The sequence below is a fragment of the Pantherophis guttatus genome, chromosome 12 (assembly GCF_059756535.1).
Source record: "Pantherophis guttatus breed Tessera chromosome 12, ASM5975653v1, whole genome shotgun sequence".
Lineage (NCBI taxonomy): Eukaryota > Metazoa > Chordata > Lepidosauria > Squamata > Colubridae > Pantherophis > Pantherophis guttatus.
Window position 1 is genome coordinate 15,001,374 of NC_142074.1, and position 21,413 is coordinate 15,022,786.

At 39.3% G+C, this 21,413-nt stretch overlaps 1 protein-coding gene across 2 annotated transcripts; it reads right to left on the bottom strand.

Annotated features, from left to right (window-relative positions):
* Positions 1 to 344: 344 nt before the first annotated feature.
* On the bottom strand, positions 345 to 19,412 carry CENPI (centromere protein I). 2 transcript variants are annotated; one of them, XM_034416656.3, is made up of 21 exons: positions 19,265 to 19,412; positions 18,337 to 18,643; positions 17,340 to 17,474; positions 17,107 to 17,225; positions 16,826 to 16,933; positions 15,369 to 15,417; positions 14,796 to 14,842; positions 14,044 to 14,133; positions 13,511 to 13,627; positions 12,826 to 12,990; positions 12,244 to 12,364; positions 11,607 to 11,698; positions 10,532 to 10,649; positions 10,379 to 10,443; positions 9,716 to 9,813; positions 9,442 to 9,577; positions 8,592 to 8,716; positions 5,292 to 5,340; positions 4,795 to 5,028; positions 1,985 to 2,026; positions 345 to 1,471 (listed from the first exon to the last, which is right to left on the bottom strand). In XM_034416656.3, the coding sequence occupies exons 2-21, from the start codon at positions 18,530 to 18,532 to the stop codon at positions 1,346 to 1,348; spliced, it is 2,232 nt and encodes a 743-aa protein (XP_034272547.1). In that variant the 5' UTR covers positions 18,533 to 18,643; positions 19,265 to 19,412; the 3' UTR covers positions 345 to 1,345. The 2 variants fall into 2 exon arrangements, with proteins under 2 accessions (XP_034272547.1, XP_034272549.1); XM_034416658.3 differs by having other exon boundaries at positions 19,252 to 19,412.
* Between the last annotated feature and the right edge of the window lie 2,001 nt (positions 19,413 to 21,413).

The following is a 21,413-nucleotide window of genomic DNA, read 5'->3' on the forward strand; positions in this document are numbered from 1 at the left end:
CGAAGATGTCGTCCAGGGCTGGTAGCTGGAGTCCGATGATATTCTGGGCAATTTTAATGATTCTCTGTAGAGCTTTTTTGTCTGCTAGAGCTGCTCCCATACCAAAAGACAATTGTCTTTTCTTACAAAAAGACAATTAAGAGATAATGTGAGAATTATATTGAATATTATAAGAGTATCTGGAACAACATAACGAGACGCAAGTGGCACTGATTTTTCTGGATGCAGAAAAAACTTTTAACAGTGTGAATTGGTCTTTTATGTTTACAGTTTTGGAAGGACATGGACTTTTGGGAGAATTTTATTCAAAGGATTAAATCAGTACACATACCTTAGAAGGTGCATGTTATTAATAGTGATTTAATGAAACCATGTGAAATACAGAAGAGGTCAAAGCAAGGATGTCACTTTGCTTTTTATGTTAGTTCCAGACATTAGACAGGATGAGAAAACAATTGGATTGAAAAGTTAAAGAGACTTATAATTCGAGGACTTTTGCTGATGATGTAGTTTTGATTTTACACAGCCTCAGAATAGTATTGAACACTTAATGAGGAAATTGAAGACTTTGTTGCATTAGCTGGTTTAAAAGTAAATAAGCCAAAAACAAAGCTCTTGATTAAAAATAGGAGTACATCAGACCGAGAAACTTTGATTTGTATCTTTTTCAGAAAGTCTTAATACAAATGATGTCATTCCACAAACTGCAATAGAATTTCATCCACCACATGCAATATTCAGAAAACCAAAATCCATAAAATTGAGGTTTCACTGTAACAAACCAAAGCCAAACACTGTTTAATTTATATTACAGAGCATTTTATGCATAAATACATTCTATACAATTATTTACAATTTATCTACAAGTTACAAGAAAAACCTGCATTAGACTATTGTTCAACCCATTGTGAGGGCTTTGTGGTTTATCAGTGAAAGATGATAATTTAGCTGTCGAAAAATGGTCAAAGGCTGGAAAATCCTGCTGTAATTTGCTTGAACGTTTCCAAATAATGAATTAAATCGGGTTGCTTAATTCCAAAACAAAGCAAAAAGTTAGCAACAGGAATTAGACATGCTCTATTTCTTTCGTGAGAGTAAGTTTGTACTCTCAAGGCCAAAGAGCCCTTTACCCAAAGAGGAAAGGTTTAATGTCACAAAGAACAGCTGGGCAAAAATCTGTATGCATGCCATTATTGTTACCCAGAACTATCTGTACGGATATCAGTACTGAGGCACTGAAAGGGTCTCTCTCTTCAGAAACAGGAGTCCATTAGAATCCAAGGTTCGCTTCAACAGAAGAAGGTGGGAAGAAATCCATTCACAAGAGTCAATCTTCAATACCCATTTACTGGTAGTTGCCTGGTTTTGTTTGAGGTCGAAATACACGCCTGATGCTACTTTCAATGAAGAATTTCAACCCTCGTAATTCTTGGGAGTACAAATATTCCAAGTACCAATCCCATCTCCTCCCCTGCAGATAAAGCATTAGAGTAGTTTACGTCTCCAGGTACACAAATTCTTCTTTGCCATACAATTTTTTTACGACCCTATAATCCCTTGCATCGGGATGGAGTCAGGGCGACTGAACGGAGCTCGAGCGTTTACTGGCTGGATGCCCTTCCTGACACCGACGTGGAGTTCACAGCAGACAATAACTCGTTGCACCCAGAAAGAGAAAAATCTGCCTCTACCTAGGATCAAACTCACAGCCTCCCGATTGTGAGGCGAGACCTCCACCTCTGGGCCCCCGTGCCACCTCTCCTTTGCCATACAATATCCACTCATTTTCTGTGCAGCTTCTGAATTCCCAGATCAATTTACAAAAGCATGAGCCTAGAAGTTCTAATATTTTGTAACTCACACCTAACCGTGTGGAATCATTTATCATTGTACAGTCTTATTCTCAGAACCAATGCCCAACTGGTTACAATATAGCAAACTTCCCAAGAAATTTAATTGTTTTCAAAATGCTATGACTTTTTACCTGAATTAGCTTGATATCTGGAATTTTGTGTTCTGACTGTATCTAAAAAGAAAGGAACAATTAAAAAAAATGTTTTGTGAACCTTGAACAGATATTTTAAAAAGTTATTAACACGGCCTAGAAACTACATCAAAAATGTGCCCTTTCTGAGAATAAGATGATACTGCTGAAGGACAAAAAGTACCATAAGGATGCTTTTGGGGTTCTAAAAAATAAAATCAGGTATATCGGCATCTCTAAACCACGTCATTAAATTAGGATACATTAATGCAAACCTAGGATTTTATAATGGTGCTATATCAGTTGGCTTATATTAGACCAGGGGTGTGAATCTCGACTTCATTGAGGGCCGCATCAGGGTTATGTTTGACCTTGGAGGGCCAGGTGGGCGTGACCAGCTCGACATCACTCGTGTTGGGGGTGCCTGTGGCGGCCTGAGAGCTCTACCAGCGAAAATGAATTCCCGAGTTCCGTTTCACCTACAATGGCCACCTGTAACCCTCCACCAGCGAAAACAGAGCTTGGAAGTGCTACCCGTGGCCCTTGTGAACTCTGTTTTTGGCTGCGATGGCCTCCTGCAACCCTCTGCCAGTGAAAACAGAGCTCGGTAGGGATGCGTTTTCACTGGAAGAGGCGCTGTGGGCTGATCCTTTGCTGTTTCCAGGGTGGCCCCATGGGCCAGATCTAAGCACCCCCTGGGCCGGATCCGGCCCCTGGGCCTTGAGTTTGACACCTCTGTATTAGACTGATTTTAGAAAATATCTGGGTCTCCTTAAATTCAACATGAGAAAACTCAGTGAATCAAAAATAAAAAAACAAAATAAAAAAATCTAGGCCCACTTACAGAACAGATAGCTCTTATTGCCGCTAAGCGATTGCCGTTCCACTATAAACTGAATTGTAATTGACTTAATTGCTGGGGACATTTAACTCTCTTGCAATGAGCTTCTCGCTATTTCTGTCTTCAATGGTGCTCCTCACCTTATTCTTCCACCTCTTTTGCAGGATAATCTCTATTTCATATTATAGTGATTTATTAAATCGCTATTGGTCATTATCAGCCTAAGGCAGTTTCTATCTCTTGTCAGAAAACTGAACATGCCTACCAGTCATTGAAGCCAGCAATTGCCAAAGATTCCCCCCGAAGGGCTGCTATGTCTTTAGCAATTGAAGGGGAATGCTCATTCATGACAAATCTGCTTTCACCAAAGCACTTAGAAAGAAGGATCAAATTGTTAGTTTTCTATAGTGCTCCTAAGAGATGAGATCTCACTGCAGAGCCCTGATGTCTTATAGATACCATGGGGAGCTAGAAACACATACTTCGACAGGCAGGAATGAAAATAATGGTGTTCAGCAAAACAAAACAAAAATTGTGCTGGGGTCTGTACTCCCTGAACTAGGTTGAACTCTTTGAAAGGCGTTGCTGCTGGTTTGTCTCCTGGAGATGTGAGGCTCCCCCAGTGGAGGTAAAGCAACACTGTGACATTTTTCCTACCATCTTTTCTCCCTAAATTAATGGCTGGTCCTATATATATTAAGATCAGCTAGATTGATGAGAGATCAGCATGTACAAATTAGCATAATTAATCTGTTAGGTAGGAAAACAAGGTCATGATTTTGATGGCTTGCCTAAAAGTGATGCCCGTTTCTATGAATATTCATTAACCCCTAATTGTGTTTCTTACTAGTTAGGCAAAAGAAAAAGAAACATGGATCTCGGAGGGAACCAGAGCACCTCCACAGAGAAATCTTCACAGCTTCTAAATTTCTTTAAGCATTGTCATAAAAGTTAAGCTTAAGAACTAGAAGTCTTTTTTTTTTTTTAAAGAAATAAAGGAATGCAGAGTATCATATTGGGCTTAGTCTCTAATTGTGAATAGAATATTTGACTGTAATCAAAGCAGGAAGAAAAGCCCTTTTAAAGTCCAAGTCCCAAAGACAGAAAGTAAAATTAAAAGGGTACTGGACAAAAGGAATTAAATAGACACGTTGTGCCTTAACTGGCCAATATGTTGCCAGCGAGTTTCTACAGCTACCCTGAATCGAACTCTTTGTAGGAGATGGGTAGTTTAGAAATGTAATATAACTATATAGATATACAGCTGTAGGAGTGTGTGTATAGACATATATAGGCAACGTCTATATATATATATATATATATCTAGGCATATATATACACAGAGAGAGAGACATATATAGGCAAGACAAACACACACACGTCTGTCTGTCTGTCCGTTTGTCCATCCATCTAATCTTTTAACGACCCCCATAATCCCTTGTGGGGTGGAGTCTGGGCAACTGAATGGAGCTAGCAGAGTGTTTAATGGCTGGATGCCCTTCCTGTCGCCAGTGTGGAGTTTTTTCTCATTGTGCCCAGAGAGAGAAATATCTGCCTCTACCTAAGATCGAACTTACAGCCACCTGATTGTGAGGCGAGAACTCCACCTCTAGGCCACCGCACCACTCCGTGTATGTATGTATGTATGTATGTATGTATGTATGTATGTATGTATGAATGTGTGTGTGTGTGTGTGTGTGTGTCTGTCTGTCTGTCTGTCTATCTATCTATCCATCCACATACATATATATATATACACACACACACATATACACAGAGTCTCAAACTCCTTAAGTACATGAAAGCTTGAGATTTTATAGCATAGTTGCAGCTCAACCACACTATGCCAATGAATAAAATATGACACAATGAAGACTAGTGAAGGACACAACAAAGGTTTAGGCATATTCAGTAAACAAAATTTGACAAAATAAGGAGGATGGTCCTCAAAGATAAAACCTCCATTTACCTGCTGCACAAAGAGTATAGCGTAACCTGTCAAGGCCGGATGGTACACTATGTTCAAGGCCTTTCTGTATTCCTGCACCAAGGTCTTCTCCAGCACTCCGGGCTCCATATAAATCCCCTGAGGGTGGGAATCTGTGTGGAAGACGTTTGAGGTCCAAAGGCATCCAACCATACTTGTTATATATTGGTTGTATTCTTGGCAAATCTGGCTGCTAAACTTAATCTGCAGCGATGCCTGAAAGGATCAAGGAAGACAAGGTTTGCAATAGCTTTTTCACCCTTGCTAAAAGCAACCGTTTGCATTACTTACAGAATACCAGATGGTATGAAAAGGCAAAAGACAGAAACTGCTTTCTCAGGCAAAGTCAGAAAAAAAGAAGGAAATCTTTGAACAGGTACAATAATTTTGGAAAACAAATTTGAAAGGTAAGATAGAGAAAAGCTAATTACTATATTGTGGCAGTGACATAGCAGGCACTGTGCCTTATTTTATTGTACCTTTTTGGCTTGTAGATATTTTTTTGCAGCTATCAAATTGGTTCGATACCTAAAATAGAAACAAAGAAGAGGCTTTTGACTATTTTTTTAAAACTCCAAACAGGACTACTAAAATTCCAACCCATAAACGATAGCTTAAAAAGATAACTGATTTCTTGGCTGCTTGCATTGCCGGTCCCCATTCATCAACATTTTAGGCATCAAGAAGTCTTTCCTGTCCAGCTTTATGGAAAGTTGTTCAGTTAGTAATAGGGTTGTTAAGGGACTTTGCTTGTTAGAAGGTCACAAAAGGTGATCCGATAACTCCAGGACACTGCTACCGGTCATAAATATGAACCAGTTGCCAAACATCTGAATTTTGATCATGTGACCTGGGGATACTGCAATGGTCTTAAGCAGGGGTCCCCAAACTTGTCAGCTTTAAGACTTGTGGACTTCAACTTCCAGAATTCTCCAGCCAGTGCTTGCTGGAGAATTCTGGGAGTTGAAGTCCAGAAGGTCTTAAAGCTGACAAGTTTGGGGACCCCTGGTCTTAAGTGTGAAAAATAATCCTAAATCCCTTTGTTCAGTGCCGTCGCAACTTTGGGCAGTCACTAATAAGTCGAGGATTCTATAAGACAACCATGAAACCCAACAGGCTATGCATCTAATGCAGAAGGCAGGACGTTCTCATATGGAGGAACAACGGTACATCATTCAGTCACTATAGAAACTGGAAATCCTCCAGTAGTTAAGCCCCATCTATTTCTCCACATAATGAATATAATTTTCAGCACCACTCCCAGAATGCTTCTTTCCAGGTGAACTATCTGCAGCTTTTGAGGGGAGGAAACTAACCTAAAGAATCCTAACATAGTAGTCAGCAACTGGTGACTTCTCAGACGCCAAGTACTAGAAACAAAACTGCTGAAAAACAACCTTGTTGAGCCACGAGCCTTGTAAAAACAAATCCATATTCACAGTTGACCTCAATAACTCAGTTCTTTGCTGACCAGTAACGAACAGGGCGTCGTGTCCCCAATTAACATCACGATGTTCTACACAATTAAAACGAGTTCAAATGATTTAATCTTCACCAAGACGATTCTTGTAATTTTATGACAGTTATCTGTCCATCAAATCACGTCGGATTTGACTGGGGGGGGGGGTGATGTTTGTGAAGCGCTATTTAATATTAAAAAGTTGACTCTTAATTTCACAGGGTGGCTGCAGAGATCGCTTACGCGCGCATATGAAATCACTGAGACGACTGTCCCTTTCAGTCAGTCTTCCTGGGGAAAAAGCATGAAAGCGAGTAACCAAGGCAACAGTAGGTTTAAGAGAAATAAGCCATCAACTGGGAATTCATTTTTATAACCATCCTGTTTATCAAATTTGAGAGACCGGGATTCTTGGCCAAAGAAAGCAGATCTTGGCACAATGTTTTAGGGAAGGAAAAGATGAGGCAATGAGAAGATATTTCTTCACATCTGGGTATAAAATAACAAGTGTATAGGCAGAGAATCATTCTCAAGTTAAGTCAACAGTTTCTTTTAAACTCCAATATTTAAAATGCAAGTTGTGCACATTGGCATTTGGCCTCAAAGCTCTGAAGTGCTTTTTCATATAATGCTGAAGCAGAACCTGCTTTTCTCTCTCACAGGCAGAAGTCTTACATGTATAGGTAGCCCTCAACTTAAGGTCACAATTGGGACTGAAGTCTCTGTTGCTGGGTGAAGTGGCCATTAAGTGTGATGCTCACGACATTACTTTAGTCATCAACTGTAATCCCAGCTCTCCCACTTGTTGTTAAGCAATGTGGGAATTGTTAAATTATTGTACAAATGTTCCTCAGGGGTAGAGGGAAGCATGTGGAAATCTGCCATGGGCCAGGAGGCAACACAGCCCACTGTTGAGTGGAAACTTCCCATGGGCCAGGAGGCCCAGACTACCTCACTGCCCCGCCAGCCTAGAAGATCCAGTCTTTCTCATTGCCCCACTATATCCGGACCTCTTGGCCTGTGGGATTGTAATGGCGAATGGTCAAATGAACAATTGTTCTGACCCAGCTCCCAAACACGACCAACCCTCTGTAGTTAAATAAATGTTCCCTTTATTAGGAGTGCCACGGCAAAAAGTCTCTCCCTCTCTCTCGCACAGCAGGCTAACAAGTCTGTCCAGCAGGGAGATGGATAGTTGTCTGTCACACCTATTCATCTCCTCCCCCTGCCTTTTATCCCCAGAGGTAGGGTGGGGCTTCACTAGCAGCGGTGGCTCTTCTGCCCTGAGGATTGGCCCATAGATTTCCACTGCTCTCCTCTCCTCTGCCTTGAGTGCATCCGTGCGTCAGGCACTGGGCCCAGTTGTTCCTTCTCTTCCTCATCAGCCACTTCCAGACCTGGGGGCTGTTGACTCTCCATCTGAGGGCTGATGGATGGCCCAGGCTCCGCCTCTTGTCTCTATCCCTGCCAACTCCATTCCCTCTTCCCGCTTGGAGCTCTCAGGTTGCCTTGATGCTAGCCCTGACTCCCACGCCGCCTCAACTGATTCGGTTGCTGGAGGGGCTGGCGGCCGACATGCCACAACAGATAGTTGTAAGTCGAGGACTGCCTGTATACCAGGGCCAGATGTCTAGAGTAGTCTCACAAGCCAACCATAAAGATAGTGCATATTCTTCCTCTACTGAAGAATCAGAATAATTCATAGCCTACGTGTTCATGAATTTTGCTTAAATTAGCTAAATTGTACGCATTAATGTATGGCATTCTCTCTTCGCACAACTAAATGGATTTCATCAGAACAGAACTCACTGTCTTCCACAACCTCAGCCCAACTGAAGTCCTCAACTTTAAACAGTTTGCTTAGTGACCGTTCAAAGTTACAATGGCACTGAAAAAAGTGACATGACCATTTTTCACACATGACCGTGGCAGCGTCCCCATGGTCACATGATCAAAATTTGAACACTTGGCAACCGACTCATATTTATGACGGCTGCAGAGTCTCAGAGTCACATGATCCCCTTTTGCTACTTTCCCACAAGCAGTCAATGGGGAATCAGATTCACTTAACAACTGTGTTACTAATTTAACCTCTGCAGTGATTCACTTAACAAATGTGGCAAGAATAGCCGCAAAATGGGGCCAAACTCACTTAACAATCTTTTCACTTAGCAACATAAATTCTGGGCTCAATTGTGGTCGTAAATTGAGGATTACCTGCATTGCTTTACCCAGAACTATAGAGATTATGGCCTCCCAGATGGTTTGAAAGATAAAAATAGCATGGGGAAGAAAAACAAAGGAAAGGCCCTGTCAGTACCTGAACATAATGTGGCACAGCTGGTCCACTGTGACAGAATCCATGCTGAGAAGTGCTGGATAGAAAACTCCTGCAGGAGGGATCACAAGCAAAGGGACCTTGTACTTCTGAAACATGTCACATACCTAGAATAAGGAAGGGATTTCAGTAGAGTATTTACATATAAAAAATGAGAGTGTGTCATGTCCTTATCATCCACCTATTCACACTGGGCTCCAGTCATGATGCAGAACTTAATACAGATTTACTATAGATTTTTAAAAAAAAAAAAACATAAGGGTTACGAGATTGGCTGCTATTTTTGGACTTTCTCCTGTACAGAAACTTTTAGAAGTTTTTTTCTCCCCCTCATCTATTTATTGGAGAAAATCATTCCAGTTGGTGCTACTCAATAGTGCGAATTTTTTTAAAAAAATCCTCACTAGACCAGATATATTAAGTTTGAGATACTTTATTTGCTTGAAATTTAGTAAAGTCTTCAAATCATTATTGTTTGTAATAGTTTGGTTGTTATCTCTTAGTTGCTTTTACTGCTATCCTAAACAGATTATTTTTTTTTTGTTGAGGCTCCCTTGACTGCAATTTTCTAAAACTGGAGCAGCGTTGACCTGAGGAAAAATAATGGGTTCTGTATGAACAAAAGGGATTGAATCCTTTAACTTCCTTCCTTCCATCCATCCATCCATCTAATCTACCTACCTACCTACCTACCTCCTGCCTTTATTATTTTTACAAATAACTCAAGGCAGCCAACACACCCAACACATATATTAGAATCTCTTCCCTAATACTACTGAAGTGCGTTATCTAAATGCTTGGAACAAAGTTACAGCAAGACTAGCTTACATACTATTTCATAGAAATCCAGAATGAAGTGCATTAAAAAAGCAGAGTTGTTCTCCAAGTGCAGGGCAATGGTTGAAAGCCGGCCAACAAAGTGGATGAGTTCTGTTATAGAATTAACCAGGCTTGAAATAGAAGTGTTCCTGCAGCAGAATGAGACACAAACATGAGCATTCACGTTGGAAATGACTTCTATGTATAAGAGTGTTTTTCCCCCCGGCTTCCAGATGGAAATCACAGTGCAAAACAGGTGGGACCTGTTTTTAAAAGATGATACTTACAGGACATCTGCAGTTAACTCAGATGTCATGTCTGTTTGCAAGAAGTGCCAATTCAGCCAGTTCAGTAGCAGTTCCCTTAGGCTTTCAAGAACACTACACTACAGAAGAAGAACAAGGACACAAAAAACACATATTGAATAGCTGCAATTCAATCTTAAGAAATTATGCTATGATGTACTAATTTTATAGATAGATGATAGGTAGGTAGGTAGATTCAGTCTTAAGTAACTTTGCTATGATATACTAATTTTATAGATGATAGACAGACAGACAGCAATCAAAAGACAGTAACAGAAATTTTTGCAAGGTCAAGTAAAAGATAAAAGCAGGTAGATTTTTTTAAAAATGGAATTTTTCAGATAAGTGATACTAGATTTATATTTTTGCTGTTGTTATTGGCAATGTGTTCCCATATCTCTTGCCCCCTGCCCCAAACTTTGATTCTTCCTCATTGCACAAATATATGTAAGAGAAAACTGCATGCTTCTTTTGGCATAAGTAGCCCTGTGTTAGTCGGTGAACCCCAATATTGTTTCCTGCAGTTTGGATTAAAAATTGTTAACGTTTTGGAAAAATTATAGTCAGCAGAGGGCGTATTTCCTTAGTATGGCACAAATCAAGTTTGTTGTGTCAAAACGTCTATTCAGGGGGGCCTTCATTTACCTTAAAATAAAGTGATGAGGTGAAAAACAGCTGTGTCAACGGCTTGCAGAGATAAGGCTTCATTTCTGAAAGTGAAGAAGCAAAGAGCGATTTTGAAGCCAGCCATACTCGACCACAGAACAGGGAAAGATTGGTTGGGTCTGCATCACGTACCTGAGAAGGTGCTGAGGGGAATCCAACTGATCATCTGCAGGACTTGTGACCTACAGCAGCAGCCATCCCAGAAGGGCAGGCTTCGGTACAAAAATTCTTCACAAGACGAGAAGCCCTCCTGAAAAGCACAAATTATCAGGGAAACCCAGATTTTCTTCCAAATAAATTCTCCTCCTTTCTCCTGGGTAGCAGGTTCTTAATCGTCCACTTTGGGACAAGACATCAACGGCATCACTTAATTGGCCAGGGAAGGAGATACCTAACATGGAGATTATTCAACACCATGGGGTGAGGTATCTTCATGATGATACCTTACCCCATGGTGATGAATAATCTCACCCAGTGGCTTCCTGGGGATGTTAAATAGGGGTGGAGAGAGAGTATCAAATCCTGCAGGACCCCACATAATTATTATTATTATTATTTATTCAATTTATATACCGCCCTTCTCCTAGTGGACTCAGGACGGTGCACAGCCAGAACTAAAATACATAACAATACAAAATTTAAAATTAATTAAAAGAATTATATACTTTGGCCTGAATTAAAACAGTACGAATTAAAACCCATTAACAGATTAAAACTAAACAATTAATAACAATTAAAAACTAAATAATAGGGATATAGTGTGGGACCTCTCACTCTCAACAAACACTGATTGGTACTGTGAAGGCTCAGTTGATGCCACACCGAAAACCTACCTGGGCATATTTCCAACAGGGGAACCCTCTGCTCTGAACCCAGCCTCTCATTTCTGATTAAATCACAGATAAAGGAGGCTTTACTACAGACAGAAGGGCTGCCAGATCAGGGGAAAGGAGAGGGGGCTGGAATGCAGAACTGGTATAAAAAACCCCTGGCCTGCTTTTGCTACAAGTAGCCCACCCCCAGTCTCCCACTATATCTTCCTATATCCATCATAACCTTCCCAACTGCCCTCAATTGTACTGAGGTCTCTGCATGCCCCATCCTATGCCCTCTGGAACGGGATGCTTCCATTCCAATACACACCCTGGTGGTGCCAAAGACAAAAATATTCTTTTGATAATGACGGTAGGGAAAGGCTTAAACTAACCTGCAAGAAGCATTCGGCTTCCAAAACTGTGTCCAAGAATTCTTTGAATTCCAGTTCATATTTCTGGTTTTCAATCTTAGTCCAAGGGCATTCTGCGTTATAAATAAGAAACAGAGACAAAAATTTGTTTGAATAGAATCCTTTCTCCGAGAAATAATAAGTCATTATTTGTACAAGCAACAGCACATGTTTTAGCATACAGGTAGTCCTCAATTTACAACCACAATTGGGCCCAAAGTTTCCATTGCTAAGCGAAACACTTGCTGAGTGAGTTTTGTCCCATTTTACTATCTTTCTTGCCAGTTAAATGAATCACTACAGTTGTTAAGTTAGTAACTTGGTTGTTAGTTGAATCGGTCTTCCTCATCGACTTTGCTTGTCAGGTGGCCAAAGCTAATCGCATGACTCTGGGACACTGAAACGGTCATAAATATGAGTCAGTTGCCAAGCGTCTGAATACTGATCACATAACCACAGGGATGCTGCCATGGTCATAAGGGTGAAAAAAGGTCATAGGTCACTTTTCTCATTGCTGTTATAACTTCGAACAGTCACTAAATCAATGGTTGTAAGTTGAGGGCCACTTGTAATTTAACTTCACTTAGACGGCACCAGTCACAAGAATGAGTTCCCCTACCTTCTCTGAAGGTTTGGCCAAGCCAATAGTACATCCTCTGGTAAACGACATCGTCTGTGACACAATTAATGTAGTGGAGCAGCAGGTGATTTCCTAACACTGAGCCTATTTGGGAAGGAAGCTATGAAAGCAATCAGAAGACATTGTCAACTAACATGCACCTAGACATTGTCGAGCTATTGCTACTTTGTTTCTTGATCATTTTTAAATGAACACTCAGAAGCTGCTTTAACTGCTACAGTAACTTAATGGTATTTACTTTTCCAGTTCTGTTTAGAAAACATTTTCCCCACTCTGGCTTGAATTAAAAAGAAAACTTGCCTAAAACAAGACAATACACATCGAAATGATCAGGAATGTAACAATAATCCTTAATGGAGGTTCATGTTTTTACAATATATTGTAACCAGCATGTACTTTCACGTCTTTTAAAAACTGCAATCCATTTTAGAATTATTTGATTTGCATTAGATTAGACAGGCATTTATTATTGCAGCATAATAACAAGCTTCAGGGGGCTAAGCCAAACACTTGCACTCCCATCCCTTGTAGCTTCTGTTCACTTTGATGTCAGACACTTACTTCTAAACAATGGATGTTCTCTAAAAGCTGGGAGAAAGTCTGCAGATGCTGCACTGGGAAGAATTCAGGATGACTGTTGAAATCGATACAATTGGCCTTTGAACTCTGAGCTGAGCAATCAGAATTGCTGTTACTCGCAGGTATCGTCAATTTGGGATTCCATTTCTACAAAAAGCAGAAATCCAACCCTAGCAATTCATATAATTCTATTGTGATGCAATAGTGTTCATCCTCAACTCAATTACTCTTTTCTAAATATGATTTCTTTAATGGATCATCTCCATCCTTACAGAAAGAGAGGGAGGGAGAGGGAGAGGGAGAGCTAGATTCAATATGGAAATTCAAGGAAGGACCAAGACAGAGGAGAGAAAATTTCAGAGCCTTTGCATAAATTGAATTAGTAAAATCAGAAAAAAATAAACAATAAGAAACCTCCCCACCCCAAATATTTGTGTAGATATTAAAAGATGAGAAAGAGAAAAAAAAGATGAAGCATCAAGAAATCAGTTACTATTGTAATGGAACATGGTTTGAAAAATAATAAAAGAATTGATTGTGAATTATAAATAGGAACAATCTAAGGAATAGCCTAGAAGGTAATATCAATACAACCAAAAATGTCAATGAAAAATTGACACACAATCACAGACTAGGAACCGCATATAAACAATCTAAAGTAACTTACTTTCTTTGGGGGCTGAAATGTTAAAACTGGTTGTGATGTAGGTGAAATGCCATAAATCCGTTGCTTTATGTTACCAATTGCAGTTTTCCACAGGTTTTCTGTATTCTTAAATCGCATCTGAGAAGAGGCGAAATTGAAAGTTTCTCGTTAACCAAAATGAAAACAGTGTGTGTTAAACAGCGTGTGTCTGTGTATATGTCTGTGCATGTGTATTCACACGTGGAATTAAAAATATATGCAAGCTTTTCTTTCCAAAATATTTAGATGGGTAAAACTTCACTGGGCAGAAAACCATTCAATTCAATGTGAATTAAATTCCAATTCAATTATTTCTAATTTCATTGAAGTAATGTATATGATGGTACTCAATTTACCAACTCTTTGGTATTAGGTTATGAGATTATTTCAGAAAGGATTGTACAGGAAGAGTTTTCATCTTCTGCTTCAAAGTTTGCTCACTCTTCTTCTCTGGTCTACAGGCTCTAGCTACACACAAATGCACACCACTTCCATTCAGTCATCCTTTCTCTCACCTTTGTGCTTTGGAACAAATTTGAAGACACCATGCTTGGAGCAAAGCTTTTATACATTAAGAGAAGAGCCTGCAACGGAGCTTCTGATCCCTGAGTAAAGATAAGAACAAAAGCAAAGTCCAAAGTTAATTGCTGGAAAAGGATGAAAGTAAAGTCCTCTTATTATAACTCACAAGTATAGGAATCTGAGGATTATTCTAAATCCAGATCTGTAAGAATAGTTGTGAAAAGAGAAGTGGAATCTAATAAAGTAGTCTCTATTGACATAAATGGTGGGCACCCTCTTATGGATTAAACTGTACATTGTCGCTTGTAAAGCAAAGATTGCATTACTTCTCAAGCAAAGTCTTAATCAGCAGTTAGAACATTAGAACCTTCTATAGTGTTATATTACATTTCTTAAAATGTAATTTACTAGTCAAGTAATAATAGACAATGGATGCCAATGACTTTAACATACCAATTGTTTTAATTAGATTTTTAAATATGTATATGTATTTGGTATTGGTGTGTGTGTGTGTGTGTATGTATATATATATATATATATATATATATATATATATATATATATATATATATATATATATAACATCATCTTAAGAACTGAAAACTGAGATAAAAATAGAAATAAATAAATAAATAAATACTGGATATTGATTAGCTTTCACCCTGTATAAAAGCTATCCCGTCACAGATGTGAATTTAAATTTTATAAATTGTACTTCACATGACATTAGTTTCAAATGACTCACCATCTTGGCTCTTAAATCTAAGAGTCGTCGCACACGGAAAGGTTTCACTAGGAAGAAAGATAAATAGTGTCTAATTATTTGGAGTTTTAAGATTTTATATTCTGCCTTGATGAGACTATATATAAAAAGAGACTTTTATTCTAAGACACAGGTATCAAACTTGCAGTGTCACGTTGCCGTCATGTGACATTTCAAAACTTTTTTCCCTTTGTGGAGCTGGGGTGGGCGTGGCCTGCATTTGACACATCAGGCCAGTGGACTGCCAGTTTGACACCCCTGTTCTAAGTGATGAAAATACTAGACTGAGGCTAGAATAGCATAAACAAGCAAAATTGACTACATTCCCTTATTCTCTGTGTTATAATCTTATAATCTGGGACATTAAAGATTTGAACGTTGTTTCTTCTAAAAAAAAACCAACCCTTTTGCGGCTAATTCAAGTCAACAGAATAGGCTAGCAATGAAAATTTTAAAAGTAGCTTTATTATCTCAAAGTCTTTAAGGAAGAAAAAAAGGAAAAAATACATTCTTTTGAAAGCACATTACATATTCTGATTCCAACTTTCATCTCACCATTTTCTCTTCTGGTCAGCAAATATAGCACATGGCAGATGAAGGGGCACTACAAAAAAAAATATATCAAAGGAATGCATAACTGGGCACAGTAGTCTATGCTTTACACTTTTCCAAAACAATATAAGGAGTTAGCATTTCTTTTAAACTTAGGATACATTAATGGCATTATATTGAACATTTGACTTTCAGTACCTTAAAAACATCAGCTTAAGGGTTGCCGCAAGCACTAAATCACATGACTGAGCTAGCACTCTAAAAGCAGACAGGGCTGGCCCAATCTGTGAATGGTTTTGGGAGTTTCAGGAACTGAAATGGGAGCCTTAAACCTCTGCAATGCTTTAAACGCCCATTCACTCCTTGCTGAGCCTCCCAATGGGAAAAAGGACGCATGTCTTTAGCCTTCTCACTCTGCGAGACACAAACAGCATGGCTGCATGTGGTATGTGGCCCCAGGTGGTATTTTTGAGCCTCTGTGGGTTTTTTTTTTAAAAAAAATTTCTAATCTACAATTACAGTAGCAAAAATATACATAATTATGTTCCTTTTTTGAACAACTAAGGACCATATCTTTGATTACAACCCAAGTAAGGAGTTAGGAATTACATAGTTCTTTGGCTCCCAAGGCAAAAAATTTTGTTGGCCTATCAACATAGTTTAGTTTAGTTTTAGTTTTATTTGATTTGTATACCACCCTACTCCCGAAGGACTCAGGGCGGTGAACAGCCACAGGATAAAAAACATAAATACAAAATTTAAAACTGAATAAAATCGAATTAAACAATTTGGCCAAAGACAGATGTAAAACACCCCAATAAATTAAGAACGAATTAAAATTTACATTTTAAAAAGGGAAAGAAAGGGAAACCAATTAGGCCAGGCCAGCCTGATGGAATAAAAAGGTCTTGAGAGCGTGGCGGAAGGTGCGTAGATCCAGGATCATCCGTATCTCCGTGGGGAGCTCATTCCAGATAGTAGGTGCCCCCAGAGAAGGCTCTCCCACTGGGGGCCACCAGTCGACATTGTTTGGCCGACGGCACCCAGAGGAGCCCCTCTCTATGAGAACGTACCGGCCAATGGGAAGCTACTGGTGGCAGCAGGCGGTCCCGTAAGTAACCAGGTCCTAAGCCATGGAACGCTCTAAAGGTGGTAACCAAGACCTTGAAGCGCACACGGAAGACCACCGGGAGCCAGTGCAGCTCGCACAGGAGAAGTGTTACATGGGAACGCCATGTCGCTCCCATAACCACCCGCGCAGCCGCACTCTGCGCCAGTTGGAGCCTCCGTGTGCACCTCAAGGGGAGCCCCATGTAGAGAGCATTGCAGTAGTCCAGGCGGGAAGTGACAAGGGCATGAGTGACATAGACACTGTCTAAAGCGGAAATACTGCACATCCCTATTACACAGTATCCAGGAATTTTTTCAAAAAAAAAAAAGCACATCAATTTTTATCTTACCAATTTTTCATCCTGTAAGAAGTTGAAGAAGAACCCATAGAGTGCATTAACCTTTTCTTTACGATCAATCAAATCATACATTGCAATTAACCATTTTAAGAAAAGAACCTAATGGGAAGAAAACAGGAGTTGATTAGTTGATATGAATGTGGATCATAGTATATACGTAATTAGTGTTCAAAGCAGAAAGATGTAAAAGAACTGCAGACGTCAGCAGGACACGCCATACTAGTGAAAATATTATTAAGATCTGAAATATCAGGACATGCTTGCCAAGGTACCTGAGTATTGCGAGAACATTTGCCAACACAAAGCCATGAAACAGCTGAAACAATTGAATCCTCTGTTATTGTTGAAATGGGGATCAGGTTCTTCAACAGTCGAATGTTTATCACTTCAGCTGCAAGAGATTAATTTTTCATAAGGCTTAAGTACTGAAACGCGCAAGTAAAATGTAGAAACACAAGAGGAGAGAAACATAATATAATTGTCTTTTTTTTTTTTTTTTTTTTACCAAACTTGCCGCTGAGTGCTATATTCAGCAAGGCATCAATTTCTTCTGGAGTCAAACCTCTTTCTTGAGCAATCTTTTCCACACTTAATAAGTGTTTCTGCAAAGCTTCATTCTTCAGGGAAGTACGATCTTTAACTAGAAGAAAAAAAAAATCAAAACTTGAGACGAAAGTAGGTGCAATCCTTGTGAGCAGCAAGCATCTCATAGGAGAATCTGCGCACTTGCTTATTTCACCATCAAGTTTTACCCTCCAAACATATTTATTCATTTCTTTCAATTTTGAAGCCACCCAAGTGTTTATTGACTCTGGGCACTTTACAATAGAAAAATAACACATATAGAAAAGGTCACAATTGACCGGACGTTTAACTCAATACAAGTTTTTAAAAAACCCCACTAAAATATTTCCTACAAAAAGAACCTCCATTGGAAAATTAACTTTTATCACTTGTAAAAATGTGTTGTTTACCTGGAAAAGTGTTAATATATGCTATGACCAATATGATCAATAAAGAACGTAATGATTTCTCGCAATGATTTCAACTATTGACCTTTTTTGCAAGGCCTTTATTGAGTGAATTAAAACTATCCATCTATTCTAATTAAGAGTATAAATACATGTTATTGTAAGGATTTTTTTAATGCATTTGCATTCTCATATGTGCTGTCAAATCAAGTATTTGGAAACAGCCACGTAGGCATAAACATATTGCTAATCTAATCCAAGATTAGATATTTTATCATTTTTACTGTATTTGAATGAAGCATCCTATTTAACATTAATTAAAACAGATGAGTATTACGCTAAGACGTGCACAGTAAAATTGTGTTCTGTTGAAAACAATGCCCTGCTGAAAGGCAGTAATGACACTCACATACGTTATCAGACTTATAGTAGCCTTTTTTGATCCAGGGTGATACCTGGCAGATCTTATTTAGACGCTTGGGTTTTCTTTGTTTTAAGGCATTAAATACTTAGCCTTGCTTTTATCCTTACTTTTTGTCAAAAAGACCAGTGCTTCTTCAAGAGGATCCTGGGTGCAGTCTGTCTCTTCACTGGAAGGTATTTTATGGTCTTTATGTTCCTGGGTACTTTTGATGCCATTTGCTACCCATGTGGATATATCAGTTTGTTTATTTGAAGCAACTGGTAAATTCTGCTTTTTCTTTTTGGCAGCTACTCCTCTCTTCATCCTTTTCAATTCCAAGCATAGAAATGCCAACAGGGCCTATTATTTTCATTTGCCAGAAATAACGCTGTATCCAACCATGTTAAACTGTGGCATCCACATTGAAAGAACTACCTGAAAAAGACAGAAAGCAGATTATAAACTCACAACAATGCTATGATGAAATCAAACTATAGGAATGCATTCCTGAGCAAACTAAACAAACAAACAAAAAAAGAAAAATGGAGATAGAAATGTTTTATTTTTCTTTGTAGGGGCAGTCAGAAATTATGTGTATATATATATATTAATACTATGGTTATAAAATAAAGTGTTCATATTTATAAACAATTCTGCTTTAGTATCAGCCTTAGTGCAGCTTCCTACAATGATCCTTATTCCCAGGAGGGGCATTATGGTAACTCCAAGTCCCAATATATCATCTATTTGTACAATTTATAAACAGCTCCATTTTTCAGAGGCTCTAAGGAGTTAACAGTATTATTATAAAAAGATTTAAAAACAATTATCACTTAATGCATCTAAACCACCAAACTGGAGATGACTGCTATAATGACAGCATACTATGTAAGATTCATTTTTCTCGCCATGTACATGAATCTAACCTTTTGTGACTTTCTGACCAGCGAAGTCAACAGGGAAGGCAGATTCCCTTAACTGTGCAGGGGTTCATTGAACAGGTGTGGCAAGGAAGGTTTGTAAAATGGGGCCAAAAAACTCACTTCGCAACGTTACCTGGGCGAAGAGTCTCGTCTGAACGCTGGGAACAGGCTTCCCACCAGGCCTCGGGCCCTCCTCGACCAGCCTTCCGTCCGTCCGCGCGCGGCTTCTGCCGCCTCAAGGCCCACCTAGGCCGCTCCGCTGTCACAGCAACCGCCGCGACCAATTTCTCTCCTTTTAACCGCCGTCCGTTTCAAATTTTTTTCCTCGCGCAGGCGCGCCTCGTCGTCCGGACGCCAGAAGGGGCGGGGCCGTGCGCCCAGAACCGTTTCCCATTGGTTTAAAGGCGCCTCCAAAGCGTCGCCGTGAGCATGCGCAGGCGCGCTTCGTCGCGCGCTCTCAATTTTCAGACCGCCGGGAGGAGGAAAGGATGACGTCACCCGAGTCTTCGGAGCTTTGCTTCAAAGAGCCGGGCGGAACCTGGAAGGGAAGTGCGCATGCGCGACTTGAGGGGGGGTCTAATTTACTATGGATAATTGGAAATTGTGGTCGCTTTGCGTTGTATGGAGACGAGCTTGCGTCAGCAGTAATTGCTGCTTTGAATTCTTCTGCAAGCTTCGGTAGTGATGGCGTCTGAATACCTTATTTTTTTTAAAAAATTTTTTTTCAAGTATAGAGATACATCTCGACTTGCACCCATTTGTTTAATGAGGGGTTAAACGTAGGGATCCCCAAATTTGGCAGTTTTAAGACTTGTGCACTTCAATGACTGGTTAATATCGAAAGAAAGGGAAATAATAAAGAAATAAGTGGTGTACCATATGATTCTTGATGAATATATTTTTATTTTTTCTTTATGTACACTGAGAGCATATGCACCAAAGATAAATTCTTTGTGTATCCAATCACATTTGGCCAATAAAGAATTCTATTCTATTCTATTCTATTCTATTCTATTCTATTCTATTCTATTCTATTCTTTCCTATTCCTATTCCTATTCTATATTCTATATTCTATTCTATTCTACAGAATGTGATAGACTGAACCAGAACTGAAAAATAAAAGAGAATATAGTTGAAGTCCACAAGTCTTAAAGCTGCCAAGTTTGAAGACCTCTGGGTTAAAGTTACAAAGACACTGGGGGAAAAAAATATTTTTGACAGTTTTTCATACTTACAACCATTGCAGCGTCCTTAAGAAGATCATGCCCATCAAAATTCAGAGGCTCGGCAACTGGCATGTATTTATGACAGTTGCGGTGTCCTGGGGTCATGTATTCAATCACCTTTTGCAACCTTCTGACCAGCAAACTCAACAGGGAAGCCAGATTCCGTTAACTGTGCAGGGGTTCACTTAAAAAGTGTGTCAAGGAAGGTTTTAAAATGTGGCAAAAAACTCACTTCACAACTGTCTTGCTTAGTAACGGAAATGTTGGGCTCAGTTATAGTTGTAAATTGAGGACTCTCTGTCTTCTTAGAGCTTCAGTGAGTGGCCTGGTGTTATTCATCTATTCTAAATACTTTTTTTTTTAACACTTTCCCCCAAAATAAGACATCCCCTGATAATAAGCCCAATCGGGCTTTTGAGCGCATGGCAATAAAGCCAAGCGCTTATTTCAGGATTGAAAAAAAATAAATGAATACAGCAGTAAAGAGAGATGAAAGAGGAGAAGAGAAGTGGAAGGGAGGGAGAAGGAGAGAGAGGGACGGAAGAGTAGGGAGGAAGGAAGGGAAGGGAAATTAGAGTAGGAGAGAAGGTAAGACAGGGCAGAAGAGAGGAGGAGAAGGAGAAGGAGAAGGGAAGGGGAAGTAGAGAAGAGAAGAAGAGGATGGGGAAAGAAAGTAGGAAGGGATAGGGAAGAGGAAGAGGGTAGGTTTGAAAAGAAAGATTGCTGTACAATAAAAGAGACGAAGTGGAAGAAAGGCAACGCCGAACAAATAAATACAAATATATTAAGATAAAGAATGAACTGTTTAAGAATACAAGAGAATAAATATGAATAATATAGTAAAGTTAGAATTTAGGGAAAAATGAAGGTGGTGTTTATGTATGCAAGTATAGAAATATTGAGATATGTCCAAAAAAAAAGGGAAGATGATTTTGACAAAAATTGTAATTGAGCAAAATGTAATTAAATTTGATTAAATGTATAAGATAAGAAACGGCCAACACTCTATTAAAAAAAAAAAAGAGATGTGGGTGAATGTGGGAGAGGAGAAAAAA